Source organism: Nuphar pumila, chromosome 4, assembly GCF_984573655.1.
Source record: "Nuphar pumila chromosome 4, dmNupPumi1.hap1.1, whole genome shotgun sequence".
Taxonomy (NCBI): domain Eukaryota; kingdom Viridiplantae; phylum Streptophyta; class Magnoliopsida; order Nymphaeales; family Nymphaeaceae; genus Nuphar; species Nuphar pumila.
Window position 1 is genome coordinate 29383982 of NC_143252.1, and position 14998 is coordinate 29398979.

The 14998-nt window shown below is 35.4% G+C and overlaps 1 protein-coding gene across 2 annotated transcripts in view; it reads right to left on the bottom strand.

Annotated features, from left to right (window-relative positions):
• Window positions 1–1232: 1232 nt before the first annotated feature.
• Window positions 1233–14998, bottom strand: part of LOC149839779 (SEC14 cytosolic factor family protein / phosphoglyceride transfer family protein) — a 31000-nt gene continuing 17234 nt past the window's right edge. For both annotated transcript variants that reach the window (XM_090002820.1, XM_090002821.1), the window contains 3 exons: window positions 3299–3555; window positions 2031–2251; window positions 1233–1722 (listed from right to left, as the gene is read on the bottom strand). In XM_090002820.1, the coding sequence (XP_089858946.1) occupies window positions 1366–1722; window positions 2031–2251; window positions 3299–3555 (835 nt within the window). In that variant the 3' untranslated portion in view covers window positions 1233–1365. The remainder of the gene's footprint in view (window positions 1723–2030; window positions 2252–3298; window positions 3556–14998) is intronic.

Consider the following 14998-nt stretch of genomic DNA (forward strand, 5'->3'; position numbering starts at 1 on the left):
CTGAAACTTTTGAAGCCATCCCGTACCCGCACCAGTACATATCGGTGCCAATACCCGTACCCATTTCTGGCAACTATGCTTTAATTTTACTATTAGTAAAGAAGATAAAAGTGTTAAGAAATCCCACATAAAAGTTGATTTTCCAATGAAGATATTGAAAGCTTATATGAAATTTGGTCAATCACTTGTATGAAATTTGGACTTTCCTTGATATCGAGAAACCATAATTATGGTTCAAACCTCCCTTTATGAGCCGAGAGGAGTCATGTTGACTGTAGCCCTGTTTGGATTTCCATGAAATAAAACTCCGAGTATTCCTCCCTGCCTAGAATATTTTTCCAATCAACTTCAACCTTTAGAATATTTTCCCATCAACTTCAACATTGAGGCAAGGCACACAAAACTCCAGTAAAATCTTGATTTTACATAATCAAAGGGAGAAAAAAAAGTCCTCAATTTGGCCTCAATAAGATATCAGAAAGCAAAGAAAGTACACAAGTTCATTCATGAGCACTTTTTCGTGCACCTTGAAGCAATTAATTCTGTTTTATCAAACATTGCTTTAATACTTTTTTTTCTCCGCTTTTTTGGATTTTTTTTTCTTCACTTTCAGTTGAAAATGGAAGCAAAAAAGAACTCTAAAACCTCATATTCGCATACACTAAATAGCCCTCCTCATTACAGGTTATTGCTACATGGCACCTGAGACAGTTGAGATCGAAGGTGCGGCTAAGTGCCATAGCCAATCACATGACAGCATTGTATGTGGCTCACAGTTAGAGTGGAGGCCCCACATGAAATGGTCATCATGGCACTTAGCCGCTCTCTGGATCCCTGCTCCCTGAGACTGGCCTTTCTACCAACCCTTTTCAGGATGAACTTACCATTGTGCAAAACCTTTACCACCAGCTCCCAGACCAGCGATTCTAAGACAAGGCCCCTCACAGTGTACGCCTGTGTCTGTGTGTGTGCACGAATGCATGCATGCATGCATACATGAACATAAGCATGTGGTTGTCCATTTGTGGGTGTCATTGACAGTCAAGGTCCGGATTGCCCGCGCACACACACACGTGTGTGTGTGTGTGTGTGTGTGTGTGTGATGGTCATGCTAGGAGTTGCCAAGTAAAACATCCTAAGACAACACTCACAAGATGAACCACCTCTACTTGAAAGTATGGAGAAGGGCCACATCACCTTTTCAATTCAGACAATTGCCGAATTTTGAGTCGTTTGTGCAAACACTGTACTAATATCAAGCAATAAAATGGGCAGAAACTGTACATTAAGAGTACGTGAGACATCCGGCAAGGAGTGAATATGTGTATACTTAACAGATAAAAAGCGAAACTAAAAATACAAATTTTATGGCAACATGTACTTTTCAGTATCATAGATTCCTGCAATTAGAGCAATGAAGATCGACAGCATGAGAACACTCAATATAGCAGTCCTGAGGACCTTGTCACAGTGACCATCATAAGACAACTCCTCAATGATATATGGATCGCCAGCCACTTCATCTGTAGAACCACTAGGTGGGAAGTCATGGCTCGATGTTGCAATTCGGTGGTGGGCATTGCCAACAGTAAGCTTTGAGCACTTGGCACATCCACATTGGCCGCCTAAAATCGAAGGAATTGCCTGTAGGTGCTCGGAGAGAATCTTAATGTACCGGTCCCCTTCAATATGCAACTTTTGCCGAGTCACTGGTTTCAGGATCTGATGAGAAAACCAAAACAATTTCAGAACATGAACCAATTAAATGTATAGGGTCGGCCAAATAATCAAGACCTGGCAACCCTGACTCAAACTCCAGGGACTGGGACTCAGTCTCTGCAGCAACAAGGTTAAACAAGCCCACTTACACCTCTATTATTAAGGAACCAGAGAAGTTTCTGGTAACTAAGGAACAAGCTGTTCTGGAGACTCTGATTCAAGCTATGATACAAGACTTATGAAATCACCATGTCTTAACAGAAAAGGAAAGCATAAGAATCCCAGAGCGTTGATTGAATTAAACAGCTTACTTGAATAAAAGTTTGTGCTAAAACTCGGACAACTGGAGGAAGCCTTATCACAAACAAGGAAGCAAGTCGATTGGGATAATGGTCTTGCATAAGAGCTGAACACGATTTCATCATTTGCATTGGAAATCTGAGTGTGGATATCCCTTCACAATCCATTACAACAGTAATTCGAGGGTCGTCTATATTGACCAAGTTCGTTACTCCATATTCTACCTGGGAAACTGTAACAGAAAATGAAATAGGGAAAAACAAATAAGATGCCCCCAATTCTCGTGCCATAATACTAAACTAAGGAAGCAAAAAAAGCAAACTTTTATAGCACGAGAAGCTTACATGCAAATTTCAGAGCTGCAGTTACAAGAAGACCATCAAGTTTAAGGGACAAATTACTAGTTAAAGATATTGCTGAAGTCGGGAGAGAATATAAAAGCTCAATTTAGATAAGAATGTGATTTATCATAAAATACAGGCATCTATGGTTGCATACACAAACACAGTAATAAAGTCCAGAAAACATATTGTAAAAGCAATGTACAGATGTCATTTTTATTAATGATTGCATAAAAGGACATGAAGAGAAGTACACTACTTTTCTCAAAGATGAAAAGTGACACCCAATGGTCACATCTTAAAATAATAGAATTTGTAAGAAATCAAAGTCAATAAAGAAAAAACTGTTATGGTCTCAAACGCAGGTAATTTCAATATCGCTTGTGCTGAGTACAGCAACACAAGTAAATCTCTTGTTATCAGGCAGAGTTTCATATTTTCTACTTCACGTTTGATGATAGAATTGACATGGCTTGTCAGACACCAATAAAGAACAGGAGCTTAATTTTATAAGATCCAAAACCAACATGAGGCGATAACATGGATAAAAAAGCTTCTGGCACAGAAATCTTCAAAATAAACACTGGACATAAATGCAAGGAGTTCAGAAACCGAAAAAGGATAATTACACGTGTTAACAATGTAAAACGCATAAAGAATAACCATAATTAACGATATAGCAAGCAAAGTGAACAGGAGAATTAAATATTAGTTTCCCAAAGAAACGGAACATTAAATACTAAAGAATGATAGAAGTAAACAAATAAATGACAAGAATAGCCCCGAAGGGGCACAAGAACGTAACAAAGGCAACAACATTTGTTTATATACACATCCAGGTCTACCTGAAGCTAAACAGGCACATAGCTTCATACTTCAAGGTAACTTCAAAAACATGCAATTTAACAGCAGCCCAATGCAACAAGAAAAAACCATACCAACAGCTTGAGCAAAGCGAGGCCTTTCAGAAGTATCCAAAGACAAGCAAGCAAATCCCAGGCGGATAATAAGACAAGGCCTTAACTTGGCATCAAATCCATGCCAAAAGACCAAATGTGACCACGTCTCAAGTTCCTCTTTGGAGAGAATATAGTATGTTTCCCTCCACCGAATAGTTCTTTTTATTGATGAAAGAAAACATAAAAAGTCACTGTTTGCAGCAGCATAGAATCTTTTGAGCTCATCATCATCAATCCTGCAAATAAGTCAATTAAGAACATATTAATGCTCACCAGAAAAGAGTCCCGTAATATTTCACAAATATTTAAAGAATTCAAGGGGTAAACATGCTATTTAAGCTATCAGGAACTATTCATAGGGAAAAACACAGTAAGTTTTAAAACAACATGCACAGGCAACCCAGAGCAGAAAATCTTAATCCACTGTTGACATGATCTATTATGTAAAATACAGAGCTAGCAAGTTGATTAATACAAAGAAACAAGTTAATAAAATAGTGAATAATCAACATCACCAAAAAGCATTCCATCTTCAAAGAGATAGAAAGAAAAAATATGAGCCAACTCATCACATGATCAGAATCCAAAGTATTACTTATAATTCAAATGCATTGTACCAAATATGCCACTTTCAAAGTATTCATAAGGAGAATGTTAATGCTCAAACCCTTGACTAGGGAACCATCAACGAATCACCAGAAACGGATTATCCAGAGGCAAGGGGACAGGCACTACAACAAAAACAGCTTCTTAAGACTCCCAATATTAGTTACTTTAGGAAATGTTTTTTTGAAAGAGAATAAAAACCATGTCACATAGGTATGGGTGTGGCTATAAAGCGTACATGTAAATTTATAAATGTAGGGAGGATTGCGGATATTATATATATGAGTAATGCGCTGGTTCAGCCCACTTTCTTGTTCTGCCCCCTCAAAATCACAGCTTTTTGGTGTTTTTTTCACATCTAACACCATAGATGTGATTTATAGGTTTTATTTAGTGGGAACCAGTTTTTGGATCACCAGAATCTGACCTGTATACAGGTTTTTCTGGTGATCCAAAATCAATGGCTATGAAAGTATCAGTTTTTCCTAGGTCATAAAAACATGTTTTTTTGTCAAAAAACATGATCCAAGAGTCGATTCCCACTAAATCGAGCATGCTAAACACATCCTAACGGTTCAGATCTATCATAGGACACTTTAAAACTATGGGGCAGAACGAGAAACTGGGACTAATATGTTCAGCTCTCTCTTTCTCTCTCTCTCTCTCTCTCTCTCTTGAAGTGTTTTCTGGTAATCTGACCATAAAAATGTGATCTCCAAGGTCAAAAACCTAGGAACTTGGAACAAATTTTTTTGATTCGTAAACGAGATTTTTAGCACATTATAAAGTCTTATTTACGTGTCAAAAAATATGATCCAAGAGTCTGCTCCTAGATTTTCGTCCATGGAGATTACAACCATATAGTTAGATTTAACAAAAAACACTTCCAGAAATGATGTTCGAAGGTGGTTTGGACGGACCATGGACTCTCTCTCTCTCTCCCTCTCTCTTGGAATATATATATAGGATTTAATGTTTGGTACTACTGAAGGCACGAAACTATTGAGTATGAATCACCTTGTCATGTTTTTTAGATTTTTTTATCTATCGGACCTTATAAATGCGATTTAGAAGGTTTGTTTAGTTGAAAATGAGTTTTGAATCATGTGATTGGTGAAAGGAAATGAAAGCCACCAACAAAGTCCACCAAAGCACCAAAGTGGAGCCACAAAAGAGCTTACTCCTATGTCACACGGACTCGGCTAGGGGGTCGACGCACCCGCGTCGACACGCCCCGACACGGGTGCGGCTTCGGACACGGGGCAGACACGGTCAACCAAGTGTCAGACTCGGTCAACGCAGTGGGGCCGAGTCCGTCCACATTTTGGACTCAATCAACTTTGACCGAATCTATTTTTGTCCATTTTTTAGGGCAAAAAACTAAAAAAAAATCGACTATATATATATATAGTCGTGTCCCCTAATGGGCACAACTTTGACCGAGTCTTATTATTGTTATATATATATATTTAAAATATATATATACATATATATAGCAGAGTCCCCGTGTCCAAAAATTTTGAAATTGTGCCGCACCCGCACCCATGTGACATAGGCTTACTCGCAAAACCTACAAAAGGGCACACAAAAGAAGCTCTCAAAATATAAAAATAATATTTTATTAATGTTCAAAATATGAAAGAAGTATTACATTGAGATAGGGGGTTCACCCCTATTTATATACAATATAAGAACTCAATAGAGACGTTGGAACTAGTCCAACGGCTTTATTGACTAGTCAACTTTATGTTGACTAGTTCAAAAAGAACCAATCAAAAGAAAAATTAAAAAAAGATAGTTACAATAATAAATATGAATATATACACATATATATATAGTACACATATATATACATATGTATATATGTACATAATACATTTTATATATATATATACACACATATATATTATATATATCTACAATATATGTACGGATATATACAATTTAACACTCCCTCTCAAACTTACAGTTGGATGACCGAAAGTTTGCCTAAGAGACAGTTAAATCTAGGAGTACTGTGAGGTTTGGTGAAGAAATCCATCAACTGGTATTCTCAGGTAACATAGGGCAGATCGATAGTATCATGTAAATACTCCTCGTACATAGTGACAGTCCATCTCAATATGTTTGGTGCGCTCATAAAAGGTCTGGTTGCTGGCAATGTAGATGAAACTTTTGTTGTTGTCACAACATATTCGTGAGGCTTCTTTTATTTGAACTTCCATATCAGACCACTTTCATAGTGGTTGTAGCTAAGACTCGGTATTCAACTTCAGTTGAAGAGAGAGACCATATGTTGCAAGGTTGTAACTATCGTATCGTTATCTGTATCAGTTGGGCCCAAAATAAGATATGTATTGTATTGTATCATATCGTAAAAAAATCATATTTTTTTAATAAATATTTTAAAAAATTCTAAAAAAAATCATGAAAATCAGAGAAAACTAGCAAAAAAATTTAAAAAAATCATAACACATGAAACAATGATGAATTGCACAAAATACAACCAAATAATCACATATGAAGCATTTATGTCTCTATGAATTGCATAAGACATCATCAAACATCAACTATCTCACAAGAACAATGCAAAATATTAAATATCTTGCAATTAAGAACATGCCACAAGACTCGTACTTTCATATTACATAAACAAAAATATTGTGACAATAGTTGCACTCGATTTTCAATCATTACTTGAGTGCCCCATTGTCATGCCGGATCATCTGATGTCATATTTATTGGAGTGTGTAGCCTGATTTCTACCTTAATATAAATCTCTAATTTTTGCCGATCCAACTTCGCGCTAAGTTGGCGGGAGTTACACGGGAGCAACGCCCCTAAGGCAAAAAAAAAATGGAGGGTAGCTTTATAATTTTACTTATAATAAATATGTTTACATTAACGCACTTCCTTGAGTGAAAATTTTGTGGAAATGCACTTTTACTTTAGCAAACCACAAAATCCCTCTCCCTTCCGCACAGATAGGCCCTTGAATCGCTCTCACGAGTCCTAGGGTGCATGACTTAGTTGTCAAAGGCGCTATGCAGAGCCTAGGTGGTGAACCCTTAAAAAGACTAGGTGGCAGGGCCTAGGCGATACTCCAAATTAAAAAATATAATAAAATTAATAACAAATACAACATAAAATCAATCAACAATAAGCAATAGACAAATAATAACATGTCGTCAAACACTGTAAAGTGTGAATTATGTGTGTGTGGACTGTGGGTGCATGTGAACTTGTGAAGTGTGAATTTTGAAAAAGAACAATAAAACAAATCATATGAACTACGCACAGCCACACAAATATATAACTTGAAAATATAGCTCACAAAGAAAAAAACATAACTCATAAATATTAACCAAAAGTACAACACAAGCAATATATAAACAAATTATATATAACTCAAATACAGTCAAATAAAAAATTAGCAGTCAAGAGATCAAGAGACGCGAGGAGACCGAAAGACGAGAGACGAGCGAGAGACAAGTGGAGACAGAGAGGCGAGAGAGAGAGAGATACAGAGATCAGGAGAGAGAGAGAGAGATAGAGGAGACGAGAGGCGTGAGAGACCAAGACAGAGAGAGAGAGAGAGAGAGGTATGTACTTCTTCTGACCTAGCGAGAGAGGAGAGAGAATCGAGTGAGAGAGAACGAGAGAGAGAGAGAGGTACATACTTCTTCTGCTCTATCGAGAGAGGAGAGAGAACCAAGCGAGAGACAACGAGAAAAAGGGGGAAAAGGTTTCCCCCTTTTATACAATCTATACTCAGCGTAATAAAAATATATATTTGGACCGACCTAGGCTTAAGCCTAGGTAGTCCAAACCTAGGTGCCCATACCTAGTCACCCAAGCGGTGGGGTTGCGCCTACCTCGCCTAGGCCACCTAGAAGGTGCCTAGGCTCCGCCTTTGACAACTAAGCTCTCTAATGACTTCTACACAAATGAGAGGAGTCGGACCTCAAGAGGCCTTTAAAACCCAAAACTGAAAATTTATGCTTCAGCACTTTTTTAAGTGTGTCGACCCTGTATCATACGATACACCCCGTATCATTCGATATTGGTCTGTATCATATCAATATTCCTTAGAGTAATGATATGTATAGTATTGTATCATACGATACGTATAGTGTTGTTCTATTATTTCTTACACAACCATGAGATCAATGATTCACCCAAAAAGACAAAAAATCGTGGTTGAGTGTCTGTTATTAGGATCACATCCTCAGTCAGCATCAATATAAGCAATTAAATCTAATGTGGAAGAAGCAAATAAGAAAATGCCTTGATAAATAAAGTCTTAACATATCTAATAATATGCAAGACAGTTCCCATGTGAATAGAAATAGAAGCATGCTAAAATTGGTTGGTTGTGTGAACTGCACGCGCTATATCAGCTCTCGTAATTTAAAGATAAAAAAGTGCTCTGATAAGTTGTTTGTATGGAGTTGTATTTTCAAGTGGTCCTCTGTCATCGATTCTCATCTTAGTATTGACATTGATAGCCTTCTTATCATTTGTGATTCCAGACCTAGAAACAATATCTAGATCAAATTTAGACGGACACAATAGATAACCTCTAAGAGAATAAGCAATTTCAATTCAAAAAAAAATATTTTAAAAACCTAAATTAGTCATTTTAAAATGTTTCTTGAGAAGTTTTTTAATGTTTTCAACTCTTTGTTTGTCCCCTCCGGTGATGATCATGTCATCCACATAGAGGAGAAGAAGAAGAATACCTACATCAGAAATCTTAACAAGCAATGTCGTGTCAGTCAAATAAGATTGAAAATCAATATCAAGCATAACTTGATTAAACCTATCATACCAGGCTTTCAGTGCTTGTTTAAGACCATAAAAGGCTTTGTCCAAACGAAAATCTTTTCCTTCAAGAATAGTTACACCAATTGGTGCTTCCATATAAATTTCTTCAACCAGTTTTCCATTAAAAAATGCATTTTTAACGTACATCTGATATATAGGACATCTTCTAACAGAGGCTAGGGCTACTAAGGTTCTAACTATAGTTATCTTAGCAACTAGGGTAAAGGTTTCTTCATAGTCTATGTGATATTCTTGGGAGTATCAAGTTTGTTCATAGGTTTCTTCATAGGCCATAGGTTTTTGTGTTGCATGAGCTATTGCATTGTTTTAATGAGAAGTCTAGATGGATCCCTAATTTCTTTGCTTTCTTTTACCTTTTTGACATTGTATATTGGTTGTTTTTGTCTAGGTTTTAGCCTCGTGTTGATTAAGTTGGTTCTATTCAACATCTGAGAGAATTTCACTAATGAATTTGATAGTCACTCACCCACCTTATTCTCAATTTTCACAAGAAAGCTTTAGCAAGGAAGTACATTGGATCTCGTTTCTTCTAATATCTGTCTATTAATCCCTGCACGTCCATTGTTATTGTTTGCTTAACTTCTGTTTCTACCTTGTGATTCCTCTCGTGAACCGGTGCTTCTTTTACCATTTTGGCACAAACTATAAATATTTGTTTGTTTATACTAGCTCCAATTGTCCTCAATCTATTCTATGCTAGACCCCATGTAGAGGACTCAAGCTATCTACTGTCAAGATGATGACAATACCATATATCCTTTTGACCTTGATATATGTTTCTTTAATCAATGCATTTGGTACATCAGGACTTGTTTTCAAGTGGGAGATGCAAAGAGTATGCTATAACACAGTTGTTATGCATTTAGTGATGGTTAAATCAATGAGATTGCCAAACAACCTCTGATATCTCCTTAAAATCATCAAGTGGGTCATCCTTTTCATCTCCAAATTTGTGATTTTAACATCAGACTCTTTATGCCTCTGCATCCATCACTCCAGCCCCTTTGAGTAAAAAAGAATTATCTTGTAATATCACATTCCTACTTGACCTTGTGATTCCTTATGCTAAGAAATCTGTATGGAAATGCTGATTTTAAGCACTGATCCACTTATTCCTAAAAACTCTTTTCCTGGGAAAAAATAAGTTAATTCCCATGAGCCACTCTTTTCAATTCCCTTCATCTCTTTCTCCATTGCCATTTCCACTAAGGTTTTGTTGGAAGCCCATGACAGGAGCTGTGACAGGGATTCACCTACTCCCCCTTCCGTCTCCATCTTTTGTTTTCATGTTTTTGGGAAGGGCAAGGAGATGGGAGAGGAGTTAAGATGGGTGATGCAGTAGAAATAGACGGATTTCAACATCTGCACGAGGATGTTGCGAAAAATCTGCTGATTTCGTCTCCCAACTCGTCAGTGCTCCCAATGACGGATCCCAAACAGAGCTTACGGACTGTCTAAACATCCTTCAAGGTTTTAGAATCAATAGGGACAAATTTTGAAAAGAAGGCACTGCAGAATTTGGTTATAGAATCATAACTAATGAAATTGCATAATAGTTGAGAGGTGCAGCCATATGATGTTTTAGGGGAAGGTCAAGTTCAGATAGTTAATGTGATTATCTCTCTCTAATTCCTTGTATTATTGCAAAACGCTAAAATGCAATCAACAACAAAGAGAAGCAAGACAAGGTGTGGGTGTGGGCAAGGAGTCATCATATATGAGAAATCAGTAACACATTAGATTATGCCACACCCAACCCAAATTTTAGCCTACTAAATAAGCAGGAGATTCTTCAAGTACAACACTTTTGATCCTATGATGGTGTTAAAAATGTATCATTCAACATTTGTAATATATATATATTTTATATATATAAAGCATAATACATATTCATATATGGTATATATGCATATGTATTATCCTAATTATATATATAAAATATATATTTTTCTATTTATAGGCATAGGGGTAGTTTAGACATTTCACTATTTTACGCATATTCTATTGGGAATATGTTTGTAATTTTCCTTTTAAATTTATTTTTTATTTTTTCCTTTTTCGTGGTTTGCGCAACCTTGGGTGGCTCCCCAAAGAGTCGTTGGGGAGCCCCCAACGGTCACAAATGTGACCGTTGGGGGCTCCCAACGACTCCTTTGGGAGCCCCCTAGGTGGCTCCTTTCTTGTGTTATAAATAGGGGTCTCCCCCTTTGTATTTCTTAATCCTAGAGGGAGCTTATGCTCCATTGTAATGGGGTTTTTACCCCTTCTCCATTATTCTTCAATGATATGCAACTTATGACTTTATGTCATATTTTTCCCTTTTTATGGGTTTTATGTGTTAGCACATTATGTGCTTATGTTGTTTCCCTTTAATGGGTATATTTGCACTCCACGTGCATAAGTATGGGTTCATTATTGAACCCAATGTATTCCAAGTCACTTTCTAACATGGTATCAGAGCGAGGTCACGATGGGGTTGTCCTTTGGTGCAACGGAAAGCGTGTCGCTCAAGAAATGGTGAAGTATTCATTGCTCTTCCTAAAGTATTATGCTTTTGAAGTTATTCGGTATGTATCCCTTTTCTTAAAAGTATTATGCATTTGAAAATATGTTTCTTGCATATAGTTTGTTCATTTAATGGTCATGATAGTTGAATTATTTCTTTTCACATTTCGTGTGCTCATATATTTTGAAAATATCTCCTTTTAAATTTGGTGAAATCGTTTGTTGTCCAAATATAAAATTCGTGTTTTTCGAACTACTCATCGCATATAATAGTAATTTATGTTTTTAAAAATTACCTTCAATTATGTGAGATTTATAGTTCTTATATAAATATTTCATGATTGACCTATAAGTTAACTTTTAAAAATTATATATATGATTTCTTGCTAAAATAATGATCTTTGCTTAAAATTTTTTAACTCTCATATGAACCCTAATTTGATTCGAGTTCCCCTCTTGATTATGGATTTTAGTGCATTTTTGAAAAATTTGATATAATCATTATATGAGAATCTCTCACATCTAAAATCTTTGTTGAATCCTAAAGTAGTTCTTTTTAATGATGACTTATAAGAACTCCTAAAAAGTTTTTCAATGTTTCTTTTTTTGAAAAATTATCTATGATAAACCATTAGGAAAGATTGTTTTAAAAGGAATTTCCCACATAGAGTGCATAGTTCATCTATTACATCCTTTTTGGTATAAATGATTTCATTTTTCATCCTTATAAACTTGTTGGTTTGTATTTTTCATAAGGTTTCGAAACCTCTTAATAATATCTTTAAAGATGCCTACATTGGCCATAATATGGTTTTCTTTGTCCTCAATTGCACTTATCAAGCATGTAATTACATAATTAAAATTTGAGAATTTCAAGCATTGCTCTTTTTATAAAGTGCATACTTACTCACTTTTGTGTATTTTTGTATTTTGTGCACATTTGTTTCTCAAATATTTTGCGCTTGTATGCATTCCCTCTTTTTTATGATATACATGCCTTAGTGCATGTTTGTTTACACCTTGGTGTGTATTTGTTCAAGTATTGTATGAGTGCCTTCGTGCACATCTTTTATAAAGTCTTGTGTGCTTACATGTGTATTGTCTCTTCGTAGACATTTTTTGCATTATGGAGCCTTTATGCACATTTCTTTTTGTGAAAAATATAATGAATTTAGATATTGAGTTCTTGTTAAATCATTGTAAGTGCTTATAGCACTTTGTATGTGTCCGCATATCTCATCACAATCAAAGAATATTTTAAAATTGTTGTATGGGATTTAATTCCAAATCTATAAATTTTCAAGTGTTTTTTGAATATTCTTTCCTTGAGTATTGTGTTAAAGCCTTCTTTGTGAACCATTACGGTTCTTATGATTTCTTTGATTAAAAGCTTGATTGTCTTGATGAATTCTTTATGTTGTTGTGTTTGTTGCTTAATAAGTCTTTTTTGGTACAAGACTTCTTTTGAAGATTAAGCATAATTCGTGTTTATGCAAAATTGTTTTGATGGATTATATTGGACCTTTGATTCAATTGGTTAATCGGTCCTCTTTGTAAAAACTTTTATTTGGAAAATGATTCCTTATGTGTTTATTGCCCTTTTGTGGCATTTATGTTTGTCCATCACATGTTATTTAATGCATCATTTATTTGGCCTTAGTATTGTTATATTAGAGATGTTTGTCGAGGTGAGTTATGGGCACCTCGTGTTGTATCATTTTTAGATTGTCCACCTTCCATATTATAGATGGTTGTTAAGGTGAGTTATGGGCACCTTGGGACTCTAAAATGATTTGTTATTTGATCTCTAATTATGAGTATGACACTCATTTTTTCTCTTGTGCCATTGATATTATGGATGCTTCTATGTAAATGTGATGGACATATGGTATTTGAAACCTTAAATGTTTTAAGGTACATTTAAAATCAAGATGTTTTGGGATTATAGCCCAACCTTTTATTTGTTTATGAATCTTATGAGTGCATTTGCACATTTGTGATTCCGTATTTTGTACTCGTTGTGCACATGTGTTCTTGTGTTTTTTCACAAGTGTTCTTGGTGTGTATGTTCACACATTTGTTCTAAAGAATATTATTTTATCGGTTGTAGTATCTTGTTGAAGATACGTTTTACTTGCATTTATTCCAAAATGTTATTATGAGTATTCTTTTTTTAAAAGGAATATTGTTTCATTCGAGGTTTATTTTCATTACAAGTTTATTACCTCAAAAGTCTTTTCCTTTTATGCCCATTATCTAAGTGTCATCATATGTAGACAAGAATTTTATTACACCTTCGTGTGTTTTTAGCCCTTTGTTGGCTTTTGCTCTCTTGGTCTAGTAGCTGAACACACTTGACTTGAGTGTTTTTATATGTAGACAAGGCACGTTGATTCACACCATGGTGTGTGATTTTTAGCCTATGTTGGCGTTTGTGTCCTTGTTCTAGTCGCTTAGATGTATGCCCATGGTTGGCTTATTTCACTCATTTCAAGTGTCATCTTATGTAGACAAGATATGCATTGTGTTTTAGCCCATGGTTGGCTTATTACTCTTGTTCTAGTAGCTGAACATACTTGGTTTTAAGTGTATTTTTACGTAGACAAGAGATACTTTTTAGTCCATGTTGGCATGTATTCTCTTGCTCTTGTCGTAGATGCACTTATTTCAAGTATTATTATATGTAGACAAGAGGTTCTTTTATACACCTTTGTGTGTGTCTTTGGCCTTTAATGGCTTTATATTCTTGATCTAGTAGCTTATACACTTGATTTATGGGTTTTGGAGGACTAATGAGGAAGATGTTTGTAATGGATAAACTATTGTTGAAATTTGCAAAATTTCATTCATGACTTGTGTTTTTCAAGCAAATCATATTTTTGATATGCATATCAAGTTGATTTCTTAGCATTTAATCTATATATTAAGTGCTTATTGTTTTTGCCACCCTTATATGCAAAATGTGTATTAAGTATGTCTTTCATAAATGATTTTAAAACCTTGTGAACTCTTGGGTTTATTTTGCCTAAAGTATGCTTGGAGACTTTGTTTCTCTTGTTTGGCACTTCATTACATGTTTGAAGCATGATCATTAATGAGTTCTTTGAGTATTAATTCATTTCATGATAAGTATATGCATATGCTCTTTATGGCTTTTTTGGGCCCTCATTCAATAATGTTTATGTATATCATGCATCTTCGTAGGCTTATTGTGGTGTCCCTTAGTGGACCATTTTGTTATTCCCCATTATGGGGTTATATTTGTCCAATGGTGGACCTTATGAATGCATTATGCATTCTTGCAATTTACTTTTACATATTTTTTGCTTCCGCTCATTTTGTTTTAACATGATGTATGATTTAGAAACTTTTGGTTTTCTAAATTTCTTCGGTTCATGCTAAAGTAACCATCTTATTATGCATAAATTTTTGCACCTTGTTAGGAATGTTCTTTTTTGAGTAAAGTGCAAAGATATTGTTTACTTGTTCTTTTGTTATTTTTTCTCAGGATCCTGAAGATAAGAGGAAAAGAAGTACCTTGGATAGAAGGTGCTCATCGATAAAGACATTGGAGGAAGACATTTACAATGGCATTCGTACTGAAGGCTCTTGAAGCTTTGAGATTCTCCTTCTTGCCGTCTTCAATCTTTTTGTTCCCCCACGGAAAGCTTGAGGGGGGGTGTTAAAATGTATCATTCAACATTTGTAATATATATATAT